Source organism: Palaemon carinicauda, chromosome 22 (assembly GCF_036898095.1).
Source record: "Palaemon carinicauda isolate YSFRI2023 chromosome 22, ASM3689809v2, whole genome shotgun sequence".
Lineage (NCBI taxonomy): Eukaryota > Metazoa > Arthropoda > Malacostraca > Decapoda > Palaemonidae > Palaemon > Palaemon carinicauda.
Genome location: NC_090746.1, coordinates 5,164,744 through 5,191,807, shown reverse-complemented (window position 1 = coordinate 5,191,807; position 27,064 = coordinate 5,164,744). Strand labels below are relative to the sequence as shown.

General features: G+C 39.8%; 1 protein-coding gene across 1 annotated transcript in view; it reads right to left on the bottom strand.

Annotated features, from left to right (window-relative positions):
* mei-41 (meiotic 41) overlaps positions 1–27,064 on the bottom strand; it is a 316,521-nt gene that overhangs the window by 135,696 nt on the left and 153,761 nt on the right. Inside the window, exons 21-28 of the mRNA XM_068345943.1 lie at positions 24,527–24,774; positions 23,771–23,941; positions 22,899–23,007; positions 22,284–22,396; positions 21,932–22,128; positions 21,711–21,818; positions 10,396–10,526; positions 574–843 (exon numbers count right to left, since the gene is read on the bottom strand). Coding sequence (XP_068202044.1) covers positions 574–843; positions 10,396–10,526; positions 21,711–21,818; positions 21,932–22,128; positions 22,284–22,396; positions 22,899–23,007; positions 23,771–23,941; positions 24,527–24,774 — 1,347 coding nt within the window. The remainder of the gene's footprint in view (positions 1–573; positions 844–10,395; positions 10,527–21,710; positions 21,819–21,931; positions 22,129–22,283; positions 22,397–22,898; positions 23,008–23,770; positions 23,942–24,526; positions 24,775–27,064) is intronic.

The following is a 27,064-nucleotide window of genomic DNA, read 5'->3' as shown; positions in this document are numbered from 1 at the left end:
TATGTTGAAAACGACCTTACATATTTGTATACATGTACAGTATAAACAAACTGTATGAAAACTGTGATGCGCTATGAACCAAAAAAATTTCAATATGACCAAGATGATTACAGCAGCATTACAGAGCATAATAAATCTACAGAAATTTTACAACATGAGATCGACTTACGTCCAGTTCAATTTACGACCAGTTCTCTCGGAACCTAACCCAGTCGTAAGTTGATGCCTACCTGTACTTTGATTTCTATTGACAAATCTACAATAGCACAAACAGCTATTAACAATATATTTTATAAATAATATTATTAATAATAATCTAATGTTAACTTATTTGCTAACCTCCAAAAATAATATTCTATTACTACATCTCAGTGCCTTTATTAAATATTTATATGGCAATTTCCTCAAAGATCTCCGCTAATAAAAACTTCTGACTTTTGCTAACCTTTAGAGTAAAAATTATGAAAGTTTTCTGTCCACTTATTAACCCGTGTCTTATTAGGCTACAATGGAAAGAATGGAAATGAGACTTAAAACCATCCCGATAAAATTACGAGAGGCATAAACTCTTACCTGGCTGGCTACTTCACTCTTCAACAAGTCCACTAAAGAACATGCCCAACTGGTTAACCATTGATGAAAAGTTTTAGCATGGGAACTGCCATATATAGGAGAGGGCAGAGATGAAGTTTTGGTGATGCTGGATGATACTGTATACTTAGATGTTAAAAGTGGGAATATAATTTCTTGCAATTGATATGGTAGACGGTCCCATACTTTTGAACCTTCACGAGAAGAGCCTTCGGTGTCTTTATCACGTACGCCATAAATTCTTGTAATTTCCTGTAATCAAAACAATTATTTGACAAAATTTTATCAATTACTATATAGTCATGAAAACTTTATTCAATTGCTATTAACCAAAATACAATTTTGCATTACAATAAAAGTCGGAAAAAATATTACACCATATATCATAAATCTAACTATATCATAATCCATAGAGAGAAATCATGCTGACCATAATGATGCAGTCAGATCTTACAATTTGCAGTTCTGATATTCAAGAATTCTATTATTTCCAAACAGCAATATTTATAGGCATACTATACAGTATATTCATAAATACTGTATATAACACTAAATCCAGTAAAAGACCTTAGTATACAAAAAAAGAAACATTAACATTAAACAAGGCCTGGAAAGTTAATATTTCAATCGTCCCCTTATATAACTGAGCAGGCAGCACTGTATTCAGTTTTATAGCACTCAATGGTTTTGTCTTTTCAAGTGAGATTTATGCACTCATATAATTGTGAATAAACCTTAATTGGGAACATAAACAAACATAAAGACCAATTACAACACAGTATAATTAGTTATATAACAGGGGAGTGTAACTTGAGACTCATACTGTTATATATGGGAATTTTCAAGCCCTAGTGTAATAATGGCTTTTGGTCTGTTCTATTCGGTGTTATATAACTGTGAATGCTTTTCTATAATGAATATAGTATTATACAGTAAGCCCTCCTTATTTGCGGGGATTAGGTAACCAAGACACCCGTGAAAAACAAGAATTCTGAAATACCTGCTGCCCTAGGGTGGGTTAATTTCTAACCTAACAATTCACTTCCCATTGCATACACACAGTCGACCAACACATTACATAACCTACTGCACTGTTTAATATTGTTTTTACTTGGTTTCTATCATAGTATAAGTACTGTGTTAATGAATCAACAGTATATGTACACTTGTGTACTGCATACATTGTAAGACTACATTACACATAACACTAGTCATCGGGACACTTATAAGTAAATAATGTACTATAAAACCAAAACACTGTTATTCCTATCTAACATAACATTAGCTGATACTGTACTGTATATTACTGTAATTTATGTACATTACAATACAGCTTCATAAGCTAATATAATACTCGAAAGGGTTCACTGTTTTCAACAGGTCAACTCAAGCCGTTCATGCTCACCATACATGTAGCTTATATCTACATTACTAATTCAAAGTACAGCATTTTGTATACAGACAGTACAGTAGTTAATATAACAATAGCACAACAGGATTACACAGTGAATGCACTAAAGCAATAAAAATTAAATGGAAAAGTATTAGTACAATACCACTAACCGTTTACATATGAAGTTCTATGCAGTAAGTCTGAAGCACGATGTAACTCTTTGAGCTGTCGACTTCTTTATACTAAAATCATTATAGGCACACTGGATATGTACAGGTTTTCTAAGTGACTTTTATACATCCAAACATGATTCTGCACAAAAAGGACCAAACCGGGAGATGCACGCATAAGGAAAGACGATGCAAGACTGAGACCGAGTGTAGGAGAGATGAGGTGTTGCGCTGTATGGTGAGGGAAACGGCAAGAAAAATCCGGGTGCAATGGAAAGCAGTTGGTTTTAAATCATCGCGAGAGTACTTACAGCAAAACAGCAAATACGTGATCTTTTATCTAATATGTTATACAGGTCTCTGTATCACGAATGAGAAAATCTTTGAATATCCAGGGCTCACTATATAACTACAAATACAGTGCTACAATCATTAACTCTCCTCTTAAGGCTGATATAGTGTTTTTCTAGTTTTATTTGGTTAATGTACTGTGTGGTCTCCGTGGATTTTTCTGTAAAAGCCTAGAACAGAGAATCCAGTATAACAAAAATACCTGCTCTGGGACAAGTGTATCAACGTGCAAAGGACAGACTCGTTGTGCATAAGAAAGACCTTCGACTTCAGGCTCGAGAGAACTCAACACAGCACCTCTAATACTGTACTGAAATTTGTCTGCTACGAGCAACATCACTACTATGTCATCACCTCATAGAATGTAACCATCATCCCAGATGGAGTCAATGCCACAAGCTCATCATTTTAAGCCCAATCAACCTCTTTAACCTTGTCGTAATGCCAAGTATAAACGCCTCTGACTGTATCTTCTTCTAAGAGTAAAAGAAGACCAAAGCATTTAAGTTACGTAATAGGAAACAGGGTTTTTTGTTTTGTCACGTTGGCACAATAACACGTGTAAATTTTGGTTAAATGTTCTAGCACCTGAGTAATTGTGTGTTTGTTATTCTGATTTCTTTAGTTATTGTTAGCAGATATGACAGCTTCTTGTAATCATAGTTGGGTTTTATTTGTCTAATTTTTCTAGTGTTAAAATTTACCATCCATTTTTAATTGCTTAAAAAATCTAGATTAATTTTCATTATTTTAGCTTACATAATGTAATAATTGTGGGGAATGAAAGTGACGGAGAGACAGAAATTGAATGTGTTTGAGATGAAGTGTCTAAGAAGTATGGCTAGTGTATCTCGAGTACATAGGGTTAGGAATGAAGTGATGAGGGTGAGAACAGGTGTAAGAAATGAGTTAGCAGCTAGAGTGGATATGAATGTGTTGAGGTGGTTTGGCAATGTTGAGAGAATGGAAAATGGCTGTCTGCTAAAGAAGGTGATGAATGCAAGAGTCGATGGGAGAAGTACAAGAGGAAGGCCAAGGTTTGGGTGGATGGATGGAGTGAAGAAAGCTCTGGGTGATAGGAGGATAGATGTGAGAGAGGCAAGCGAGCATGCTAGAAATAGGAATGAATGGCGAGTGATTGTGACGCAGTTCCAGTAGACCCTGCTGCTTCCTCCAGTGCCTTGGATGGCCGCGGAGGTACCAGCAGTAGGGGATTCAGCGTTATGAAGCTTCATCTGTGGTGGATAACAGGGGAGGGTGGGCTGTGGCACCCTAGCAGTACCAGCCGAACTCGGTTGAGTCCCTTGTCAGGCTGGGAGGAATGTAGAGAGGAGAGGTCCCCTTTTTTGTTTCATATGTTTGATGTCAGCTACCCCCAAAAATTGGGGGAAGTGCATTAGTATATGTATGTATTGTAATAATTTCCCCCTTTTCATAATTTTAGTCAAGCTTCGGATTGTTTGAGTTTTAAAGTTTTGGTGTAATATGTATATACATAGTGTGGATTATGTCTTATTGTTAAACTATAGATATGTTTAGGCTAACATAGCCTTAGGGGCTTTTTTAGCAATATTATGAATGGTTAATTATACCCTGGATAGGTACGGTGGGTCGTTCGCGACCCCGAGCGTAAAAAAAAAAACAGGTTTTTCTCACGTGACTCACCCCCGTGACTGAATTTGTGGGTGATCGACCTGCAGGAGGTGTCTCCCCTACACGCTCTAGTAGTGTCCAGATGTGCATTGCTGTAGCTGTACTCCTTCCCCGATTTCTGAGACGCGTCGGGGTCGAGCGCGACCGAGTTTACCCTTCTAAGGTAGTTTGCATAATTATCAAAGTTATTACGTATTATGAAATTGTCGTAGAATGGTGCAACTTGTATAGGTTATCAGTTGTGGAAAGTCTTGGTGGATTGTTTGGCTACCATGTGCATGATTTTTTTTTTAGTTAAAATGTCGTTCATCACCACGAGGACCATTTTACCGCGAGTGCCATTTTTTCATTTTTTTACCAAGTCATTTTTCCGTAAGATATTGCCAAATAGTGTCGTAAAACTTTTGCTTGTTTAGTGTTGGAAAGTGTGTCTAGATGATCTGGCTACCCATGCATGACTTTGTTTTTGTCAGATACGACGTAGTTATTGGTATATTGGGTATTTAACTGCGGTTACCAATTTCTGTTTTTTTTCAATATTTGTAAAAATTACTACGTATTAAGGAATTGCCGTATATTATTCATTTTTTTTTCATGTTTATGTGTTAGAAAGTGTGCCTTGATGGTTGGGCTAACACGTACATGTCTTTTTTTTTATCTGAGATGCCGTATATTAGAATGTCGGGCATTTTACCGCGAGTACCCCTTTTTCATTTTTTTTCATTTTTTTGCCAAGTCATTTTTCCGTAAGATATTGCGAAATAGTGTCGTAAAACTTTTGCTTTTTTAGTGTTGGAAAGTGTGTCTAGATGATCTGGCTACCCATGCGTGATTTTGTTTTTGTCAGATATGACGTAGTTATTGGTATATTGGGTATTTAACTGCGGTTGCCAATTTCTGTTTTTTTTTCAATATTTGTAAAAATTTACTACGTAGTAAGGAATTGCCGTATATTATTGATTTTTTTTTCATGTTTATGTGTTAGAAAGTGTGCCTTGATGGTTGGGCTAACACGTGCATGTCTTTTTTTTTATCTGAGATGCCGTATATTAGAATGTTGGGCATTTTTCCGCGAGTGCCCCTTTTTATTTGTTTTGCATTTTTTTGCTTAGTCATGTTACCGTAAGGAATTGGCAAGTAGTGTCGCAAAACTTATATTCTTATAGTGTTGGAAAGTGTTTCTAGATGATCTGGCTACCCATGCCTATTTTTTTTTTAGCCAGATATGGCGTACAGTGAACCCTCGTTTATCGCGGTAGATAGGTTCCAGTCGCGGCCGCGATAGGTGAAAATCCGCGAAGTAGTGACACCATATTTACCTATTTATTCAACATGTATATTCAGACTTTTAAAACCTTCCCTTGTACGTAGTACTGTTAACAAACTACCCTTTAATGTACAGAACACTTAATGCATGTACTACAGTACCCTAAACTAAAACAGGCACAAATATTAAAGGTGATTTTATATCATGCATTTCCTAAACACGCTAAAAAGCACGATAAAAAATGGCAACCAATGTTTTCTTTACCTTTATCTCTGATCATAATGAAGAAACAAACTGGAGGTAGAGCTTTGCTTATTACCCAGACATATTTCCCATACTTTTCCCTTAGAACTACATCACATCTTCCTACTTTAGATATATATATATATATATATATATATATATATATATATATATATATATGTATATATATATATATATATATATATATATATATATGTATATATATATATATATATATATATATATATATATATATATATATATATGTGTGTGTGTGTGTGTGTATATATATATATATATATATTTATATGTATACACATATACATACCTACATATATACATAAATACATGCATACATACATATATATATATATATATATATATATATATATATATATATATATATATATATATATATATATATATATATATCTATATATATATATGGGTTATGGAAAAAATCCGCGAAGTGGTGAATCCGCGATGGTCGAACCGCGAAGTAGTGAGGGTTCACTTTATATAAGTATGTGTTCGATTTTCCTGTGATTGCCATTTTTTCGTTTTTTCCCATTTCTTTCAAAATTACTACGTACTAAGGAACTATCACAGAGTAATGATTCATTTATATGTTTATTTGTCGGAAAATGTGCCTTGATGGTTTGCCTAGCACGTGGCTGAAATTTTTTTTTTCTGAAATGCCGTATATTAGAATGGCCATTTTTCCACGAGTGCCCCTTTTTATTTGTTTTGCATTTTTTTGTTAGTCATGTTACCGTAAGGAATTGGCAAGTAGTGTCGCAAAACTTATAATTTTATAGTGTTGGAAAGTGTTTCTAGAAGATCTGGCTACCCATGCCTATCTTTTTTTTTAGCCAGATATGGCGTATATATAGGTATGTGTTCGATTTTCCTGTGATTGCCATTTTTTTGTTTTTTCCCATTTCTTTCAAAATTACTACGTACTAAGGAACTATCACAGAGTAATGATTCATTTAGATGTTTATTTGTCAGAAAATGTGCCTTGATGGTTTGCCTAGCACGTGGCTGAATTTTTTTTTTCTGAAATGCCGTATATTAGAATGTTAGCCATTTTTCCGCGAGTGCCCCTTTTTATTTGTTTTGCATTTTTTCGCTTAGTCATGTTACCGTAAGGAATTGGCAAGTAGTGTCGCAAAACTTATATTTTTATAGTGTTGGAAAGTGTTTCTAGATGATCTGGCTACCCATGCCTATCTTTTTTTTAGCCAGATATGGCGTATATATAGGTATGTGTTCGATTTTCCGGTGATTGCCATTTTTTTGTTTTTTCCCAATTCTTTCAAAATTACTACGTACTAAGGAACTATCACAGAGTAATGATTCCTCTAGATGTTTATTTGTCGGAAAATTTTGTTTACTTTTTTTTGATTGAATATCATCAAATTTTTTTAGCTAAAATATATTGTTTTACATTTTTTTTTTTTTCGATTTTATTTCCCTTCAAAAAATTTTTTTTGGGTCAGAATTTTAATTTTATAGTCGTAAAATAATCGACAATTATCCAGCAACCCACCATTCAATTTTTATGCATATCCAATAATAATTAGATTAGTAAATAACACCTTGAAATTGACATACCCTTCCTACATTTCAAGTGGCAGATTAGGGAGTCTGAGTCAGTGTGGTTGGCGGCTATTTTGTGGACATATCCGAAGCGTAAGCTGCCCTATCTATATATATTCTTGTTCCCTATAGAATTTGTGATATTTTGGTATATTTTTACCTGCATAAATATCATATTATATATTAAATATATGTATTTTTTTACGAAATTTCTAAGTACTCAAAAAATTACCTTTAGATATGGCCCCTGATATAAATGTAATTTACAAAATAATGAAGATTTTTTTACATATTTCTATTTTAGGATAACATATGTTTATTCCCTAAAAAAATTAGCCACTTCCTATTTCATTTGGGTACCCAAAAAAATTCATGAAATTTGGACAAATTTTTTTGGCCAAAAAAAGTTACCCTTTTTTTCTCATTTCAGATCTTCACCTCCATGGGTCTGACTTCATCCAAAATACATCAAGATGTGTCCTAAACATTCAAGAATCAATTCCTAAAAGGATTTGTGTATATATGTATAAACTTTTTTTTTATGAATTTTTATGTCAGGTCTTTTTTTTTTCTACTTAATTTTTTAAAATATTTATAATAAATAGTTTTTCTGCAGATGAGTAGTATTTATCTTTACAGTTGTTTTAAGCATTCATTGAATTTTTTTTTGGCAAAAGAAAAAAGGAGGTTACTGCAAAAACTGATTTTTCAAGAATTTTTGTTGGCGTCGGGGTCGTTCGCGTCCGAGTATACCCTTAAAGGGGTGTCCGAGGAGCGTACCTATCCAGGGTTAATACAGTTGTGATTAGCTGCAAATAGTTCACTAATTTATAATTTTTGACAATTTCTTGACCTAAGTTTAATGTTTTCATTAATAGTTGTGTTAGTTCTAATCTTGGTGCAGTTATGCTGGAGGGGGGAGATTCATCAGGGATATGGGCCATATACATCATTCGTCTTTATAGCAGTGTTATAACCTAGTAATAATTAATATTAAGAATATAAATTTCAATCACGTGATAACCTATTAATTAGATTGTATTCTCACATACAAGAATGTGTATGTGGATACTATACAAGAATGAGTATGTGGATACTAACATAATTTGTGGAGAGGGATTGTTCCCTTCTCTTCCCCAATGGTCAAGAGTGAGAGGAAAGGGCTAATGTAGCAACCTTTCCTTCTAATAAAAATGCTTTTCCTCATCCTTCCATATTCATATGATATGGGTACTGGAGGGAGAGATACAATTGAACAATATATGGTTTAAAGGTTTAAAGGCCACTCATGAATGGCACAGGCAATGGACAGTGACATTGCCCTATCAAGTAGGACAATGCCCTAGAGACTGACCATATGATTAACACCCAAGGTCCCTCTCATCCAAGCTAGGACCAAGGGGGGCTAGGCAATGGCTGCTGATGACTCATCAGATAGACCTGTAGGCCCCCCAACCCACCACCCCCATTCTTAGCTCACAAGGATAGAGAGGTTGCAGAGACCAAAGAAACTAACGAGTTGCAGCGGGACTCGAACCCCAGTCTGGTGATCACCAGTCATGGAAGTTACCATATTGGTATATCTTTCAGTCAAAACACCCCATGTAAAAGTATTTATTCCTACTTTACACTTGGTAGGCTTCCTTTATTGTGCTATGTTTTCCAATCTTATTTGCTTGGTAAACCATGGGGTCAACTGCAAAGTTGTAGGGGATGAGAGTCTTACTGAACACCAACTATCTAAGAGAGTTTGAGACTAGTCATTTTTTTAACCTATCTATTTCTTTTTTACTTGTGTGGCTAGAAAGTGAATTCGTTATCAAGGGGGTTTCCAATACAGTAGTTCATAATGGACCTATGACCATTCAAAGTACATAGAAGTAGCATTGGGTACTACTTTTGTTGGGGCCACAGATATGTCACCAGTTATCCTCAAGCTTTCTGCAAGCCTAAGGAAAATGAAGAAGCACAAACAGGAGGCCATCACTAACAAGTCCTCAATACTTGACACGTAAGCCATTTCACTCGTAAAGGGTAAGGAAGTCTCCCGCTAAGTGGAAGAGAAATGTTCTCTGATAGATATACTGTAGTGAAAGAATGGAGCTGCAATGATCACCTCATCTATCAGTCAGAAAACATCACAACTAACACCTTGAGTATTTGCCCTATTTTACAAAAACTTGGACCATCGGGCCTACATTCTAATAAATGCAACCACTGCACATAATTTAAGACACAAACTTATTTCTGCAGCACAAAAGGCATAAGAGGTGGGAATTATGGTCCATGAAGTACAAAAGGATTTGTCTGGTAGTACCTCCTATTTCCAAACCGGTCAATATACATACTTGAGGCTATATCACAGACAACAGATCACCCCCAATAACACAAATTTGCTCATCCCACCAGAAACACTCAAGAAGGAAGTGGAAGGAGAATGTAGTACAAGAATATTCACAGAATATCAAACTTATGCACAAAAATAACTTATAGTTCAATTCTGTGTTCAATGTCCATGAAACTTATGCAGACCAAAACTTATTGATAAACAGCACAAATGTTATAAATTAAATAAATTACATATATTCAGCTTTGAGTAACAAAGCAACTCATATCCCTTACCAGTTGAATCATTCCTATTTCATGGCAACATTAAAATTTCCTAAAGAAAAAGAAAATAATAAAAAAAAGAGTGAAATAAACATAGCACATGAAGATTGGCACAAAGCAGTCTGATGGTGATATGGTCTTGGAGAAGAGTTGAACTGTTTATGTTACAATCTCACATTGGAATGAAGACAGAACCTGGGCATTGAGAGATTCAGATTTGGAAGTGTAGTGAAATCATTCATTCTACTTCTAGTTAGTGTGATTGGAGTGCCCTTTCATCAAAATAAGGCCTCTTATGATTAGTGGGTTGTAATGAATCAAATAAAAATTTCAACTAGCATTTGAGTTTCTATCTAGCTTTTGTATAAAAAAATACACAATCAATACTTTCCATTTTCATTTTAAAGAAAAACCTAACTCTCTCATTCATTGCACTAAGGTAATTAAAAAAACCATCTATTAATTTTCAAATTCTATACAATAGCAAAATAGATACCATCACAGTAATTGCTTACCTGCATTGCATAAGAGGCACAGGTCTGGCTGTTTCCATCATTGGCAGCCAAAAATGCTCGGCCCAATTCTGTCACCAACTCCAAAATGAATAACTCTGACTGAATGCTCAAGTGGATCTTGCTCATCTCCTCTTTAAAGATATAAAAAACAATCAATTAGTGAAAACTTAAAAAGGAAATAATTTTAGAAAAACTCTTTCAACAGTCTATTCATAATTATCTATAAGACAAAAAGTGTCTATTAATAAGTATGTGAATCTCATAATTAGAATATGAATATTTCAAACAGCTTTAAAATATCTAGATTAAAAAAAAACTGAATTAACTTTACACAGATATTCATTATATTCAGACCTACTTTCTACAGTTGTGATATTCATGAATCTTATCATTTGTGAGAATGCCCTAGAATTCCCTATAACATTATTGATGGGTATTTTCTCACAAATATATACAGTAATACCAAATATAAAGCATAACTTGATATAAGAAAAAAATAATTACAGTATGACACAAGGGAGTGAAAATTCACATATAAAACCATTTCAGTTTCAATGCTACAAGCCCTACATACATGGATAACAGCTAAGTGAGGAAGGGAAAGATGAAAGTAAATAAACTATCCATGAGAAGTACAAAATTTGAAATATAAAATATATTAATACCAGTAACAACGTAAAAATAGATCTGTCATATATAAACTATGAAGAGAGACTTAATACAGTATCAACCTGTTCAACATAAAAACATTTGCTGCAAGTTTAAACTTCTGAACGTCTACCGATTTGTGACATTAGAAAGATCTTTCCACAACCTGGTCACAGCTGGATTAAATCCTTCATGATGGGGAAAGTAAGATTGTTAGAATTAACTGCATACAGAGTACTATATACAGGATGGTACAGTCTGGGAAGATATAATGTAGAGGATGGTCAGAATTATGAAAAATCTTTTGCAACATGCATAAAGAACTGACTGAACATTGGTACCCGAGATAAACATAGAGATCAGGAATAGGAAATTTAATAGACGACATGTTTTTGGTCAACATGTTAAGATGAAAGCCAGCAGTTGAAGACCAGAAAGGAGAACAATACTCAAAACATGGTAGAAAAGAATTAAAAACATTTCTTATGGATAGGTTGATCTGACAAAATTGTCGACTTTCTCAATAAGCTATTCTTTGTGCAACTGAAGAAAAAAACAGACCATATGTTTCTAAAAAGTAAATTTACAAAAAAGAAGCGCACCAAAAATTTTACAGGCGATATATATGATTAAAACAACATTATCAATGCAAAGATCAGGATGTTGGGGAGCGACTGTCCTCAACCAACTTATAATCATACTTTGAGTTTTGTTAGGGTTCAACTTCATGCCCCATATTTTGCAACTTGCACTAATCTTAGCTAGACCTCTATCATAGGATTCTGCAACCACAGGTCTACATTTAGACGGAATTGATGCAAAGAGAGTAGCATCATCTACATATGCAACAAGCTTGTTTTCTAGGCCAAACCACATCATATGAATATAGCATGATAAGTAATGGACCAAGAACACTTCCCTCAGGAACATGACCATTATCAGCATCTCCTCCTACGCCTATTGACGCAAAGGGCCTCAGTTAGATTTAGCTAGTCGTCTCTATCTTGAGCTTTTAATTCAATACTTCTCCATTTATCATCTCCTACTTCACGCTTCATAGTCCTAAGCCATGTAGGCCTGAGTCTTCTAACTCTTCTAGTGCCCTGTGGAGCCCAGCTGAATGTTTAGTGAACTAATCTCTCTTGGGGAGTGCAAAGACCATACCCAAACCACCTTCATTTATCCCTCATCATGATCATCCACATATGGCACTCGGGTAATATCTCTTGTAGTTTAATTTCTAATCCTGTCTTGCCATTTAACTTCCAATATCCTTCTGAGGGTTATGTTCTTATCTATTAAATCTATTGAGATTGGTTCATTGTCATACCATGACTCATGTCCATATAGTGACATGAATCTCACTAAACTGATGTATTAGTCTGATTTTATGTAATTTCAGGTGATTAAATTTCCAAATCTTACTTAACCTAGCCATTGTCTGATTTGATTTTTTTCAATCTTTCACTAAACTCTAATTCTAATTCTTCCAACAAAAATCAGCTATTACACAATCCTATACTCACTATTTTGTCCATCAACACCTACTCTTTGCTATCTATTATTTAAAAAATTCAATAGTTACTAAAAGTAGACACAAAATACAATTTGTTTGGGTTTGTAAAATGGACGTCATGATTAACACAGTCAAAGGCAGCACTAAAATCAAGGATAATCCTATAAACTCCCTAAACATAATCAAGGGGTTTCTGTACAATATTAGAAGTCGTGAGAAGGGCATCACTTGCTTCAAGGCCCGTATGAAAGTTAAATGGCAACTCAGCTATCTATATGTTTTGCCCAAAGACATTTAAAACTAGATAATGTGGGAGTTATGGGAATAGGGTGGTAATCAGCCTTGTTAGAGCTAACACAATAAACATTTACCTAATGACGTAACGATACCAATTCTCTAATATCTGCAAAAAGAACCTCTTCTTACTAACTTACAAAAAATAACAGACAACTCAAGAGCTAAGAAATTAATGGTCTTTATAAAAACAAAGGGAAAATTCCATCTGAGTCTACACCTCCTTAAGCCTCAAGATCTATCAAGAGTGTTTTAATCTTAAAGAATCCAAAAAGCTAAAATAGTTATTATTAATATTATTACTAGCTAAGCTACAACCCCAGCTGGAAAAGCAAGATGCTAAAAGTCCAAGGGCTCCAACAGGGAAAAATAGCCCAGTGAGGAAAGGATATAAGGAAATGAATAAACAATATAAGAACTAATGAAAAATTAAAATTGAACATTTTATAAACATTAACATTAAAATGACAAATTCGTAGATAATTTGTATTTTTCCTAACTATACAAACCTTGGCTATTTAATATGGGTAATTACTTTCAGCGTAGCTGAAATGACGAGCCATTAGAATTTTAAAGAGGGTTTACTACCCCAAAGCTAGCTGCTACCCCCACCCCTCACACACACCTGTGCTGAGTTCACTTTGCTTAGAGGTAGGACTTCACGGGGGATAGGGCTGGCGCGCAAGTTTGATTAAATAGCTAAGGTTTGTATAGTTAGGAAAAATACAAATTATCTACGAATTTGTCATTTGTTACGTAACTGACATACGAACCACGCTATTTAATATGGGTGACTCAACCCTTAGGAAGGGTGGTAAGTCCCGGCCAGTACTGGCTTTTGGCTTTGCCCGGGGACTCAATATCTGCGTGTGACAGCACTCAACAATAAGGAGTCCCTGCACCTTGCTAGCACCTTGCTATGCAAGGGCTGCAGCCTACGTAAGCTGTGTGTGAAGGTTTGAAGAGAGACTCGTCCTAGGAAGTTGACCCGAAGTCCTTTAGATGGAAACTTTAGGCAAGGACTCTCCCAATACCACCTCGTCAGGGTATGGGGACGTGACAGTATTAACTTAATACTAGGAACACAAGGAAACATGGTTTACCTGCAGTGTTTTGAGGTCAGCTGTGCAGAGAACCCAGGATGCTGCTTTTCCCAAGAGAGGGGAAGATGAAGAAAAGAATAAGGGCCAGACACACCTTTTCATTCATGCAGACTAAGACCGGGTAACAATGCCCTCAACCCTCTGCTACTTGTCCATTAAGGAGCCTGAGGTTTAAACCAGCTGTTGTGCAGCCACCACAGGACCGATAGAGAACGTATTGAGTCTCCTGTGGGTCACGTCTTGCAGGTAGTGGGCTGTGAAGGTCGTCTGACGCTTCCACACCCCTGCTTGTAGAACCTGCGTCACTGAGAAGTTCTTTTTGAAGGCCAGGGACATAGCTACGCCCCTGACATCATGTGCTCTAGGGCGACGTGACGGAGGAGGGTCAGGATTCAGGGATAGATGGATTACCTTCCGAATCCATACCAAGATGGTATTCTCGGTAACCCTCCTCTTCGTCTTCCCAGTGCTCACAAACAATGCCTGCACATGGGGATGAACTGCTGCCGTTCTTTTAAGATATAGCCTCAGACTCCTTACTGGGCACAGTAGGAGATGGTCTGGGACATTTGTTACAGAACAAACACTCGAAGCCTGGAAAGAGTCGAACCGTGGGTCCGGCACTCCCGGATTCTGAGTCTTAGCAACAAACTCAGGGACGAATCTGAACGTTACCTACCCCCATCCCCTTGAATGGGCGATGTCATACGAGAGACCATGAAGTTCATTGACTCGCTTAGCCGAGGCCAAAGCTAGTAGGAACACCGTCTCCCAAGTCAGGTGGCGATCTGAAGCCAGGCGTAATGGTTCGTAGGGATCTTAAGAGACCTGAGAACTCGAACCACGTTCCATGGAGGAGGTCTCACTTCCGACTGAAGGCAGGTAAGTTCATAACTTCGTATGAGTAGGGAAAGTTCCAGAGAAGAAGAAATGTCCACTCCTTTGAGCCTGAAGGCTAGACTTAAGGTTGAGCGATAGCCTTTCACTGCCGAAACTGAAAGGGGCATTTCTTCTCGCAAATACACGAAGAACTCCGCTATTGCTGGAATAGTGGCATCGAGTGGAGAGATACCCCTTCCACGACACCAACCATAGAAAACTCTCCACTGTGCCTGGTAGACCCCTGCGGATGACCTTCGCAGGTGTCCAGACATCCTGTTCGCAACTCGTTGCGAAAATCCTCTCTCTGCGCGGAGATGCTGGATAGTCTCCAAGCGTGAAGTCGAAGCGAAGCTACGGCTTTGTGAAAGATGTTGGCGTGTGGTTGTTTGAGTAGCTCGTGTCGTGGAGGGAGCTCTCTCAGAAGTTCCGTTAGGAGTTGCAGAAGGTCCGGAAACCATTCCGCATGATGCCATAGCGGAGCTATTAGGGTCATCGAGAGATTGACCGATATTCTGGTCTTGTTGAGTACCCTCCTCATCAGACTGAACGGGGGAAAGGCGTAAACTTCGATGTTGTTCCACCGTTGTTGAAAGGCATCTTGCCAGAGTGCCTTGGGATCCGGGACTGGGGAGCAGTACAGCGGAAGCTTGAAGTTCAACGCTGTAGCGAACAGATCCACAGTCGGGGAACCCCACAAAGTCAGGACTTTGTTGGCTACTAGATGATCCAAAGACCACTCGGTACTCACTATGTGAGACGCTCTGCTCAGACTGTTGGCGAGCACATTCCTCTTACCTGGAATGAAGCGAGCTGATAGTGGAATCGAGTGGACTTCGGTCCATCTCAGTATCTCTACTGCGAGATGAGATAGCTGCTCTGAAAAGGTAACTCCCTGCTTGGGGATGTAAGCCTCTACTGTGGTGTTGTCGCTCATCACCACCACAGAGTGACCCGCCAGGTATTGTTGGAACTGTTAAAGAGCCAGGAATACGGCCTTCATTTCTAGCAGATTTATATGGGGGGCACTTTTCTGATTCTGACCACAGGCCTGAGGTCCTATGGTGCAGAACGTGGGCCCCGCACCTTTTCTTTGAAGCGTCCGAAAACGGCATCAAATCAGGGGGGAGGACGAGAAGATCCACTCCCTTTCATAGGTTCTCGTCTGTCACCCACCACTGAAGGTTCGTCCGTTCCGCAGGACCCATCGGGATCATGACGTTCAGGGAATCGTGTCCTTGATTCCACCGGGACTTGAGTCGCCATTGCAGAGATCTCATTCTGAGGAGACCGTTGGGAACTAGACGGGCCAGGGATGAGAGGTGACCGAGGAGACATAACCACGATTGGGCTGGGAGTTCTTATCGTCTGAAGAAAGGACTCGCGACCCTCCTCAGCCTTGCTATCCTGTCGTCTGATGGGAAGGCTTTGTGGAGATTGGTGTCTATTATCATGCCTAGATATACCAGTCTTTGAGTAGGGAGCAGAGAAGACTTCTCGAGATTTACCAGGATCCCCAGATCTTGGCAAAGTCTCAGAAGTTCGTCTCGGTGTCGAAGAAGAGATGAATCCGAGTCTGCTAGGATCAGCCAGTCGTCCAGATATCGGAGGAGACGGATGCCAATCCTGTGTGCCCACGATGATATCAGGGTGAACACTCTGGCGAAAACCTGAGGTGCTGTGGAGAGACCGAAGCACAGCACCTTGAACTGGTAGATCTTGTTGTCTAGGCAGAATCGTAAGTACTTCCTTGAAAACGGATGGACTGGGATCTGGAAGTACACGTCCTTCAGATCCAGTGTACACACGAAGTCTTGAGGTCTCACTGCAAGACTGACCGTGTCTGCCGTCTCCATGCTGAACGGGGTCTGCTTGACAAATCTGTTCAGAGCTGAGAGGTCGATGACTGGTCTCCAGCCTCCAGACGCCTTCTTTACAAGAAAGAGTCGACTGAAGAAGCCTGGGGACCCGTCGAAGACCTCTTGGAGAGCGCCCTTCTTCAACATGGTTTCGACTTCTGCCCGAAGGGCTTGCCCCCTTGCCGATCCCATAGCAAGGGAGCTCAATGACACTGGATCCGCTGTCAGGGGAGGTAGAGATGTTATGAACGGGACGCGATATCCTTGACTGATTACGGAAATCGTCCAGGAATCGGCCCCGAGTTGCTGCCACCTGCTTGCGCAACTTTTCAGGCATCCCCCTACTGGTGGACATGCACGGGGACTGCCAATCCTAGCGTTTGCGGCCTCGGCCACCCCCTCTAGGATTTTTCCCTCCCCTGGAAGGATTTTTGCCTTTCTTGTCTTTGACAGGAAAGGGCTTTGACACCGTTTTCTTCGCTGCCGTTACCAGTTTCGTCGTCTTGGTAGGACGTGGTTGCTGGGTTGCTGAGGGTTTATAGGGCTCAGATGTTAAAGCCCTCTGCAGGAGAGAGTCCTGGTTGGACTTCTTCCATCTCTCAGCTGCCTGCTCCACGTCCTTAGGCTCAAACAGATTTCTCCCCAAGATGGAAGAATGTCTGAGCCTGCTGATCTTGGTGTTGGGGACTTTCTGGTGGAACCTCTCAGACACCGCATCTCGATGCTTCAAGATGGTGTTAGCCCACAAGTTCGAGACTTGGTGGGCTAGAAAATCGATGGTACGAGTGCCTGAGAGTAGAAATGTCTCCATGGCCTTCCAGGTACTTTCCTTGGACAGGTCCTCGGATCGTAGCAGGATGCCTAGAGACCCTAGCCAGATGTCCAGCCACGAAGTTGCCTGCACGGCACACTTCGCTACATTCTCCTGGCTGAGGATCTCCGTAGCCGAGAAAGCCACTTGCCGGGTGGAAAGTCTCTCAAGAGGGACTCCCTTGGTAAGCTCTTCCAAAGAATGGTGCAAAGGAAGAGCTAAACAAGTCTCCTCCATGATCTCGAAGTACCTCCTCTGATGAACACGAGGAGGCGGGAGGAGTTTGTTCCCGGCGGTGGACCGGCTGGAGGAGGCAAGCTCGCAAGGCTGGCCCTCAACCTTATCTCTGGCACTCTTAACCCCTTGGGACCAAGGCAAAGCTGCACTGGCGAGGAGGAATCTCTGGGTCTGAGAACCCGTTGAGATTCCTCATAAGGGTCAGAACTTGCCAGAAAGCGTGTTCTGACTCCTGAAGCTCCCCTCCTGATTGGCTGGCAGCGAAGTCTCCTGTCCCCGAAGGCTCTTCTCGGGGGGACTCGTGGACGTTCTCCGAGGGCTTTGGCACTGGTCTAATCCTCGAGGACGACTTCGGAACGGTCTTGGAGTCCTTCGACTCCCTTCTGGGAGGGATACAGGACTCCAAAAGTGATGGTGGGAGGCTCTCCTCCATCCCTACCCGAGAGGACTTCTCTGCGCGAGGTGGGGTTTCCCTCATTGGTGCGATGGGGGAACACCTCACCTCATGGGACTCCCCTGAGGACGGGAAATCCTTGTCCGAAGGGGAGGGAGAAAAAGTCTGGGGGGGGAGCCTTCCTCAAAGACTTCCAAGGAGTTAACTTCGCCCTTGGAGAAGTTACCACGTCCACTCCTCCTCTCTTCCTCTTCAGGGGAGTCGAAACTACCACTGATTTGTGTCCTAGTTCAGGGAGAACAGGCTTGAAATCCTGTATGACCGCTCTGATGAGGGACCCAAACCAGGGCTGTCGACTGACAGCTGCGCTGTCAGAAACTCCCTCTGGAGGGAAGGGGATCATTCGATCCCTAGGAGGAGTTACCAAAGCAGGGTCGGCCTGAAAAGAAGAAGGCAAGTTCCTAGACCTATCTGGAGTTCTTCCTCCCTCCGGCGAGCGCGCTGTTCTGCGCTTGCGGGGGGAGAGGGGGGGGGATGACGGTGACCTAGCCGTGCGTCGTCCCACAGCCTCGCGCATGGGATCGCGTTGGCGATCGCGCTGGTGGTCGCAGTGGCACTTGCGTGTGCACGGGCGCGTGTAGGCGATGGCGAGGGCGAGGGCGCTGGCGAGCGATGGCGCGCGGGCGATGGCGCGCAGGCGATGGCGCATAGGCGATGGCGCATGGGCGAGCGATGGCGTGCAGGCGAGGGCGCGCGTAGGTGCATGGGCGATCAATGGCGCGCAGGTGAAGGCGCGCGTGGGCAAACGATGGCGCGCAGGTAAGGGCGCACGTGGGCGTGTGGGTGAACGATGGCGCGCAGGGGCGCAGTCTGGAGATAGAGGCGAGCATGCAGCAGGATGAATAAGCACTCGCGCGCGTGAAGGCGATTGTTCGCGCGCACGCAGGCGCACAGGATCATGCTGAGCCCATGAGGGCGAACACGTTGGGCGCGCGCAGGGGAAATATCCCTTGCGCGCGAGCACGCATGAGGGCGCACATCTTGAACTGCAACAGGTGGGCGCGCGATGGAGACTGCACGCGATGGCGCATAGGTAAAGATGCTGGCGAGCACCGACGAGCAGGGGAAGAGATTATCTTCCCTCTTGCACCCAGATCCGAAGATCGTGGGCGCGCAGGAGAACGTTGGCGCACAGGCGAGAGCTGGCGCGTCGGAGAATGCTGGCGCGTAGGCGAGCACTGGCGCGCAGGAGATTGTGGACGCGCAGGAGATCGTGGGCGCGCATGGCGCGCATCAGGATGAGGGCGAGCAGTGGTGCGCTGGCGGGCAGGAGAGCGTTGGCGCACAGGTGAGCGCTGACACGCAGGTGAGCGCTGGCGCGCAGGAGAACGTTGGCGCACAGGCGAGAGCTGGCGCGTCGGAGAATGCTGGCGCGTAGGCGAGCACTGGCGCCCAGGAGATTGTGGACGCGCAGGAGATCGTGGGCACGCATGGCGCGCATCAGAATGAGGGCGAGCAGTGGCGCGCTGGCGGTCAGGAGAGCATTGGCGCAGAGGTGAGCGCTGACACGCAGGTGAGCGCTGGCGCGCAGGTGAGCGCTGGCGCGCAGGTGAGCGCTGGCGCGCAGGAGAGCGCTGGCGCGCAGGAGAGCGCTGGCGCGCAGGAGAGCGCTAGCGCGCAGGAGAGCGCTGGCGCGCAGGAGAGCGCTGGCGCACTCTAACAGGCTCTGAAACTGGAGCGCGGGGCGCGTAGGAGATCGTTGGTGAGCAGGGGATACCTGGCGCGTAAGGGACTTAGTCTCTAGGAGAGAAAGTCCCTTGTGCCCCGAGGGGACCGATGCCCACTTGAAAACGGGATTCGTGGGCGCCCACAGCGCATCAACGGCCAGGAACGGCGACGGCAGGTCAACAGGTCTGGCGGGAGGAAGGTCGGCACGTCCTTTGCAAGGACGACCTTCTACTGAAGGAGATTGCGAACGATCTGCAGAGATGTCCAGAGATGTAGCTGGCAGGGTCGGTGATCGACGACGAGGTTCCTCTGCGGCGGACTGCGGGGATGACGAGCCGAAGAGGCGCCTCCTTATGCCCTTGTGGGGGGGAGGGAAGTCCTGTACGGCGAAGAGGAAGGCGGGCTTTGCGCCTTATACGCCCTCTGGGGGCCGTAGGGTCAGCGAGCTAACCAGCAGTCCTCCAAAGAGGAGTCTCTGTCAGTGAACTACCCGAGGGGGAGAATCACCTGCAGGAGAGACCGTTGGACTAGTTCCTCCCTCGAAGGATGTTCGAAGGGGGGAACTAAGCCTTCAGCTACATAAGGAGCAGAGGTTTGACCCAACTCCTCAGAAGCCTCTGCCACAACAACGTCGACGATAGACAGAGGATCGACCTCTGCTAAAGTTGGCGACTGTTTGACAGCTGCTCCTAACATGATCTCTATCACACCGTTGGCCCCTACAGAAAGGACATAAGTTGTGAGAGTCCGTTTCGACCGCCGACATATAAGTTCCACAAGGGCGGTCAGGTAAACCGGGACACTTCTGCATCACAGAGGCCAACTTCACAAACACTCTGTAGAAAAGAAAAAGCAAACAAAAGATCAGTCAAAATGGCTGTCAGAAAGGCGAGGGTGACAGCGGACAAGTCCGTCTAGCACCCGAGCCGAGAGCAAAGTGAACTCAGCACAGGTGTGTGTGTGTGGGGGAGGGAGGGGGGGGGGGTTTGTAGCATGCCCCCCCACCCCCCGCTTACTAACGGTGGGGTAGTATACCCTCGTTAAAATTATCTAATGGCTCGTCATTTCAGCTACGCCGAAAGTAATTACCCATATTAAATAGCGTGGTTTGTATTTCAGTTACGGAACAAAGATATTTCAGTTTAGCCTTAGGAAAAGAGGAATAAGGAAGATATAGTTTCTCATTACTTTGTTTACTGTCAAACACATCAGCCAGGTTGCCTTTCACCACCTGTCATTAATTAACTTGTTAACTAATTCAAATGCCTTTCCAGGTCCGCAGAAGTCTTTCCTTATCATAAAGGACAGAAGGTTTGTATACAAATAAAAACAAACTACAACTGAACAAGACGAATAAAAATAAACTAGACTTTCATTAGGTTTACCCAAAGAAGTTGATTTTAACAAGATCTGGCTAAAATGCTTAAATAATACTCACTAGCACTGAAAACAGAATAATAATAAATAACATTCTTACACAAATGTTGAAAATGGAACAAAGATAAGTTAACACTGCATAACTTAGTGAGAAATGGCTAATAGTCATAGACAAAAAATGTAAAGCAGAAAACCATGCTTTTGCTATTTTCTCAATACACTCCTTTCCCTATAGCTAGTAGTATTCTGCATTCCGAACCAGGGTGGTAGTTTGGATGATGATGATGATGATGATGATGATATACAATACAAAGAACCAAATCTCTGAGATTGCATTTGTCTATGTATAGGCCCAAGTCCCATTAAAAAATGTCTGCTCTTTACATATCTAAGATAATGGATAAGAAACATTCCATTCTAATATAAAACACTCAGGACGATAAAAGAAATAAGTGCTGTTCTACTTTACCTTTAATGCTGGTTTGTGTGTATAGCCTTGTGGGATCAATGGCCCCCAAAAGACCAAGACATTCTGCTACACTTATCTGAAGTTCTTCATCAACTTCACGACACTGACCTTAAAAGGGAAATTCAAGAATTAAACACAATAAATGGTATTCATTATTAAACAATTTCCATATGACCATCATTTTAAATCAGCTAGAATGAAATATTATATGTATAACTCACCAAGTAGATTACTAAAAAGTTCTGAAACAACAGGGTGAACGTTATCCAAATCTGTAGTAAGATGATGGACTGTCCCTTGGTTATGACGCAACGTGTGACGTAAGCGACTTAGAGCACAAAGTCGAACATCTATGCTCTCATGGTTGAGTCCTCTCAACACTGAAGATAAAGCTTCGACAACTTCCTGGGTATTCCCACTAGAAATAAAACACTTAAACTTATGCATGGAGAAAAAATAGCAAAAAAAAGAATATATCCCATATATACAGTAGTCACCATACTCACTATATCAATATTACAATGAATACTATAAATCACAGATAAAAGAACACTCATTCTAATTTAATTTAACCTGATTAAAACTGTTTGATGTTCTAAAATGGCATGGTTGATTTTTCTTAATGCTTCATGATCTTGGAAGAGTGGCAAATTCCCTAAGAGGGGTTGCATGACTGGCATTTCAACCTGGAAAATAATTTTCTTAGATAAAGGAACACACTTTATTCTCCTAAACTTAAATAATAATATACTGTACTTTATTTTTCATTATGCTCACAATCCACACACAACTAGCATCTTTAAATGCTTATTTTATACTCTATATTCCCTTTTAAGTAAAATAAAACTATAATTATTTAACTCAAGAAAAGCAAATATTATTTCAACATTACTGAACACAGAACTTCTTTAACAAAATTTTATGAGTGGTTAGCAACATTTCTTTAAAATCGTAAATTAGGTTACTATTCATTCTTAAATCTATGAAAGAGCAGCTGATTCCATAATTTATCAGTGAAGTAAAACCAAATGAATAAGGGTATAAATCATAAAGGTTTATTATGCTGAAGTTGAGGAAGTAGTTTTGCCAAGGTAGATATAACTTCCCTCCCTACACTAACAGAGAACCGAGCTCTAGCAAAGAATTTCAGAAAGACATTAAAGAACAGGTCTAAAGACAAATACCAACCAAGATATCATTCAGAACAGGTGCCATCTGCTGCGGTCGAACTTTAACTAATGGGATGATCAATATTACAATTTCCTCAATAAGACCCAGTAAGGTGGTTTCATCAAGACTGAAAAATAAATTTTGAAATCTTACTCAGTTTAAAAATTTAAAAATCTTAAACTTTATACACAAAAATCAGAATCGGTTGAATACACTAAATCTAGTTTAACCAATATTATTGGGAGCCTGATATATAAGAAAATAAATAGGTTTTTCAAAATATCATAAATACAGTGCTGATAACTCAGGTAACCATTTAACACATACAGTAAAGTACTGTACTGTACAAGGAAAATCATATTTTTGGGATGGTACTCCATTATTCCCAAGAACATTCCTGTAATGGGTAGACCAGGAATTAAATACATAGCATATAAAAGAAATGTCTTCCCTGTCCTCGGGCTAGTGTATTAACATATATGGCGAGCACTCAGTGTGTATAAAGGGTTTGCATATACATTTGCTAAAATTTTATTTCTTATTTTCTATCACATGTGCTTTTCAAATGAAAGACTAAATTATAATACTAAAATTCTGGGATTATTTTTACTAACAACGTAGTCCTCTGAGCATATATCTGCTTAATTCAAAGAATAACTATGTACTTACATAGTGACATATTGAACTTAAACTTATATAAATTGTTACATTATCAAAAAATAAGTTCTAATTTACCTGTAAAAATATACACAATATACTTTAGATTATCCTTAGAATATTCTCAATCTGTACCCTACATTTTTCAATTATGTTAAACCTAAAGAATATGCTTGAGACAAATGATAGCTAAACAAAACATAGACTAATAATAAAACAACTCGCAAACTCACTTGTATAAGAAATTTGTCCATGCATTACATCCTATGTCATAAAATTCTTCATCTTTTAACTTGAGGGATGTCTTCAGTGAGGCTAATACTTTATGTGCAACAGAAGATATATGCTGCTTTCCCATGACTAAAATAAGATCACTCAATGACCACAAAGCTGACCTCTTTTCTCTGCAAACACAGAATGATAAATAAAATATAGGAAAACAATGTATATAAAAAGAAATCTATCAGGAAATAAAGTAAAAATATATATCACATTACTACTTTTACAAAATTTTCTAAAGAAATAAAATACCAATAAAAAATTAGTTATAAAGTATCCTTTTCTAGTGAAGATCTAGGTGTAAGCAAACAAGAAATATGTAACAATTTTTCAAAAAGATTTTTAATGATTGAATTGCAAATAGTATATCATTTTCTTGTAATTTGTAATTCCAAATATGAGTATTGTCATCCTCTTCCTTGAAAAAAATATATTTCAAGGAATGCCTCTAAGATTTAGAATTCTTTTATTAAACAATTTGTAAAATTTGTTAATTCCAAGCATTTAAAAATTTTGCCCTTTAAGGTAAAAATATAAATACAAAAAAAATATAAATTCATTTTAGAATTTATAAACTCTTCAAAAGTGAGAATACCTGTTCTTTAGACATTTACACTCATATTTAATAGGATATCTGAGGCTTCAAGGAGCTTTTCACATTTATGCATCACCCGTGGATCGCATGAAAAAAAAATCAAAGGTTTTATTACTTGTACATTGTTGAAGATGAAACAAGTTTGCTGTCCAAAAAGCCCAATATTCCCAATAAACGAGGTGAGAGATAGTCTGCAATTCCTTTTAAATTTCCTGGAGCGGATAAATCACTTTCAGTGTGCTTCTTGGATTTCCTTGTTACACTCTCTGTGCTTTCAAGCTCAGCATCCCTCATATGGGAAAATTCTCGCATGACAGCAGCACGATGATCGTGAAGACCAAGCACAAGTTCATTCACTTGATTCTGTAAATCACAATGGATAAAACAGATTGTTTATAATTAATATGGTGCAAAATTGGATGCAAATACAATATTAGCCTGAATTCTACACTAAAATACATTATTTCCATATTTACCTCAAAAGGGAATTACCCCCACTGATGTCATACCCTCTCTACTCATTAGTTACTAAGTAGAGGGCATCCATTGGGACAGTGTCAGATGGCTTTACTTAGACATGTAAGCAATGCTTAAGATTTCAGTGGACTCAATCACCAAATTTAAGTATCATCTTAATAAAAGTAAAGAAGGTGGGTTACTTGATCTATTCAAAGGTATGTATGGATATACAGTAATAATTTTTTTTTTTTTTTTAAAGAGTTTATTTCCATAAGTCTTATATCCTCATAGATCAAGAAGAATAACACTTCGTAGGCAGAGTGGAGGTGGTAAACACAAATATTGAATAAAAAACACATATTTCACAAATTAAGCCAAAGTTTTCATGGTATATATTTAAGCCAATCTCCTACAGAAATACAACATGGAAAATACAAAGGAGAACTTCACTATAAGTTCACCTTCCTATCAAAACCACTTCCATGCCATAAGCTATACAAAGTCTCTATTTGGTCACCACTTGACAATCCTCTCTCGTATCTCTCTCCTTTTAGATTATTAACCAAGACTCACCGAGCATTAGCTACAATTTGATACACAAGAAACCAAACAAATAGTTGGTGTGCCCCTCCTCCATTCAAGTCCCAAGTAGGTACCACGAAGGAGACAAGTACCACATACATTTGTTGTACTGCTTGGATTTGTTTCAGAGAGTGTCTTATGAACACCCTAAGCCCAGACCAACCTACATAGCTTTGGATGTCCAAAATTACATACTAGCAAAACACAAGCCAATGGAGAATCAATTTTTCTCACATGACAGGTTTTAAAGATGGAATGAGGCTCACCTTTTAAGATAAGGGAGGTAATTACATTACAGATAGCCCTGTTGAGAGGGACTTGTTGGTCTGAGTATTTTCAAATAGACTCCCCTCTACAGAAATGGATTTCTGCAGGTATTACTGTAGGGTAGGCACCAGATATACAGTAGGTTACCCCTCTAAAGAGGCTTTTTGTTTTTGGCCAAAACCAGAAGACCCGGAGTCAGAATTAAGAGATGGTTAGGAATGATTGTGAAAAAACTTCTAATCTCTCCATAATGCTGAAAGGTTAACAATTCTTCCTCCTGAAGCTAATGCTATTAAAAATCATTAATAATAAAAGGTCTTACGGTAAGGCACCAATAAGAAAAAAATTTACCTCAAGACAAAATGGTCTATTAAAATATTGCCATATCTATCGATTAAAATATTGCCATATCTTAACTCCCAGCTACAAATTATTGATAAAAACTTTGTTAATTCAATTTTTGGTATATAAATCAAAGCAAGGGACAAAATTATTTTATTCCTATCTTCAAAAATTTGTACATCTAAGTTTCGTAGATCGGGGCATTGGTGTATATATTTCAGGATTTGAGGGAAGGGGCTCATCTCTGCTTAGTAAATAACCCTGAAATGTGATGATTATGTCCTATGATCCCCAGTGTTGAGGAAAATTATCCGTAGAAATTCGTACAAATTTATCTCTATAAAAAACTTTGAAGCCTTTTTTTCTCAAAACTTGAAAACTTTTTTCAATATTGACCATCTTTTATCATTCAAAATGAAAACTTACATATGATGAATGGTCACCTTTGAAAGTGATTCCAATGCTTTGATAAAATAATATAGCCCATAAATAAAAGAAGAAAAGGATATTAAACTTTCCCATGTACAACTTTAGAATATAAAATTCTCTTTCCAATGGTTTGTAACTGAAAGAAATCCATCGAGAAATAAAAATGAAGTAGGAGTTTGAAGTAAGCCCAAAGTAATAGTTTCCATGAGGCCGAGTTGTGCCCCTTAATATACAGTAATAAACAATCTTGAGGATGTCTGACCTAAACTGTGACAACAGAGAAATTGAATGGGATAAGGATATTCTGATGGGGCAGCTTCTGAGCTTCTCACCACTTACTGATTGAATGCTCCACTCCTTTACTAAGGGAATGTTCTTACAGGAGGGGAAAATTATGGAAATTTAAATAAAATACAGGTAAATGTCAATTAAACTTCAAGAAAAAGGATCAATATGAATATCAGGAGAGTTTATTAGAAACAATGTCCAAGCAGCCACTCTCTTCTCAGTAACTAGGGAATTTAGTAGCGTAATATGAAGGACGGAGGATAAAATGAAGAGAGGAAATTATCTT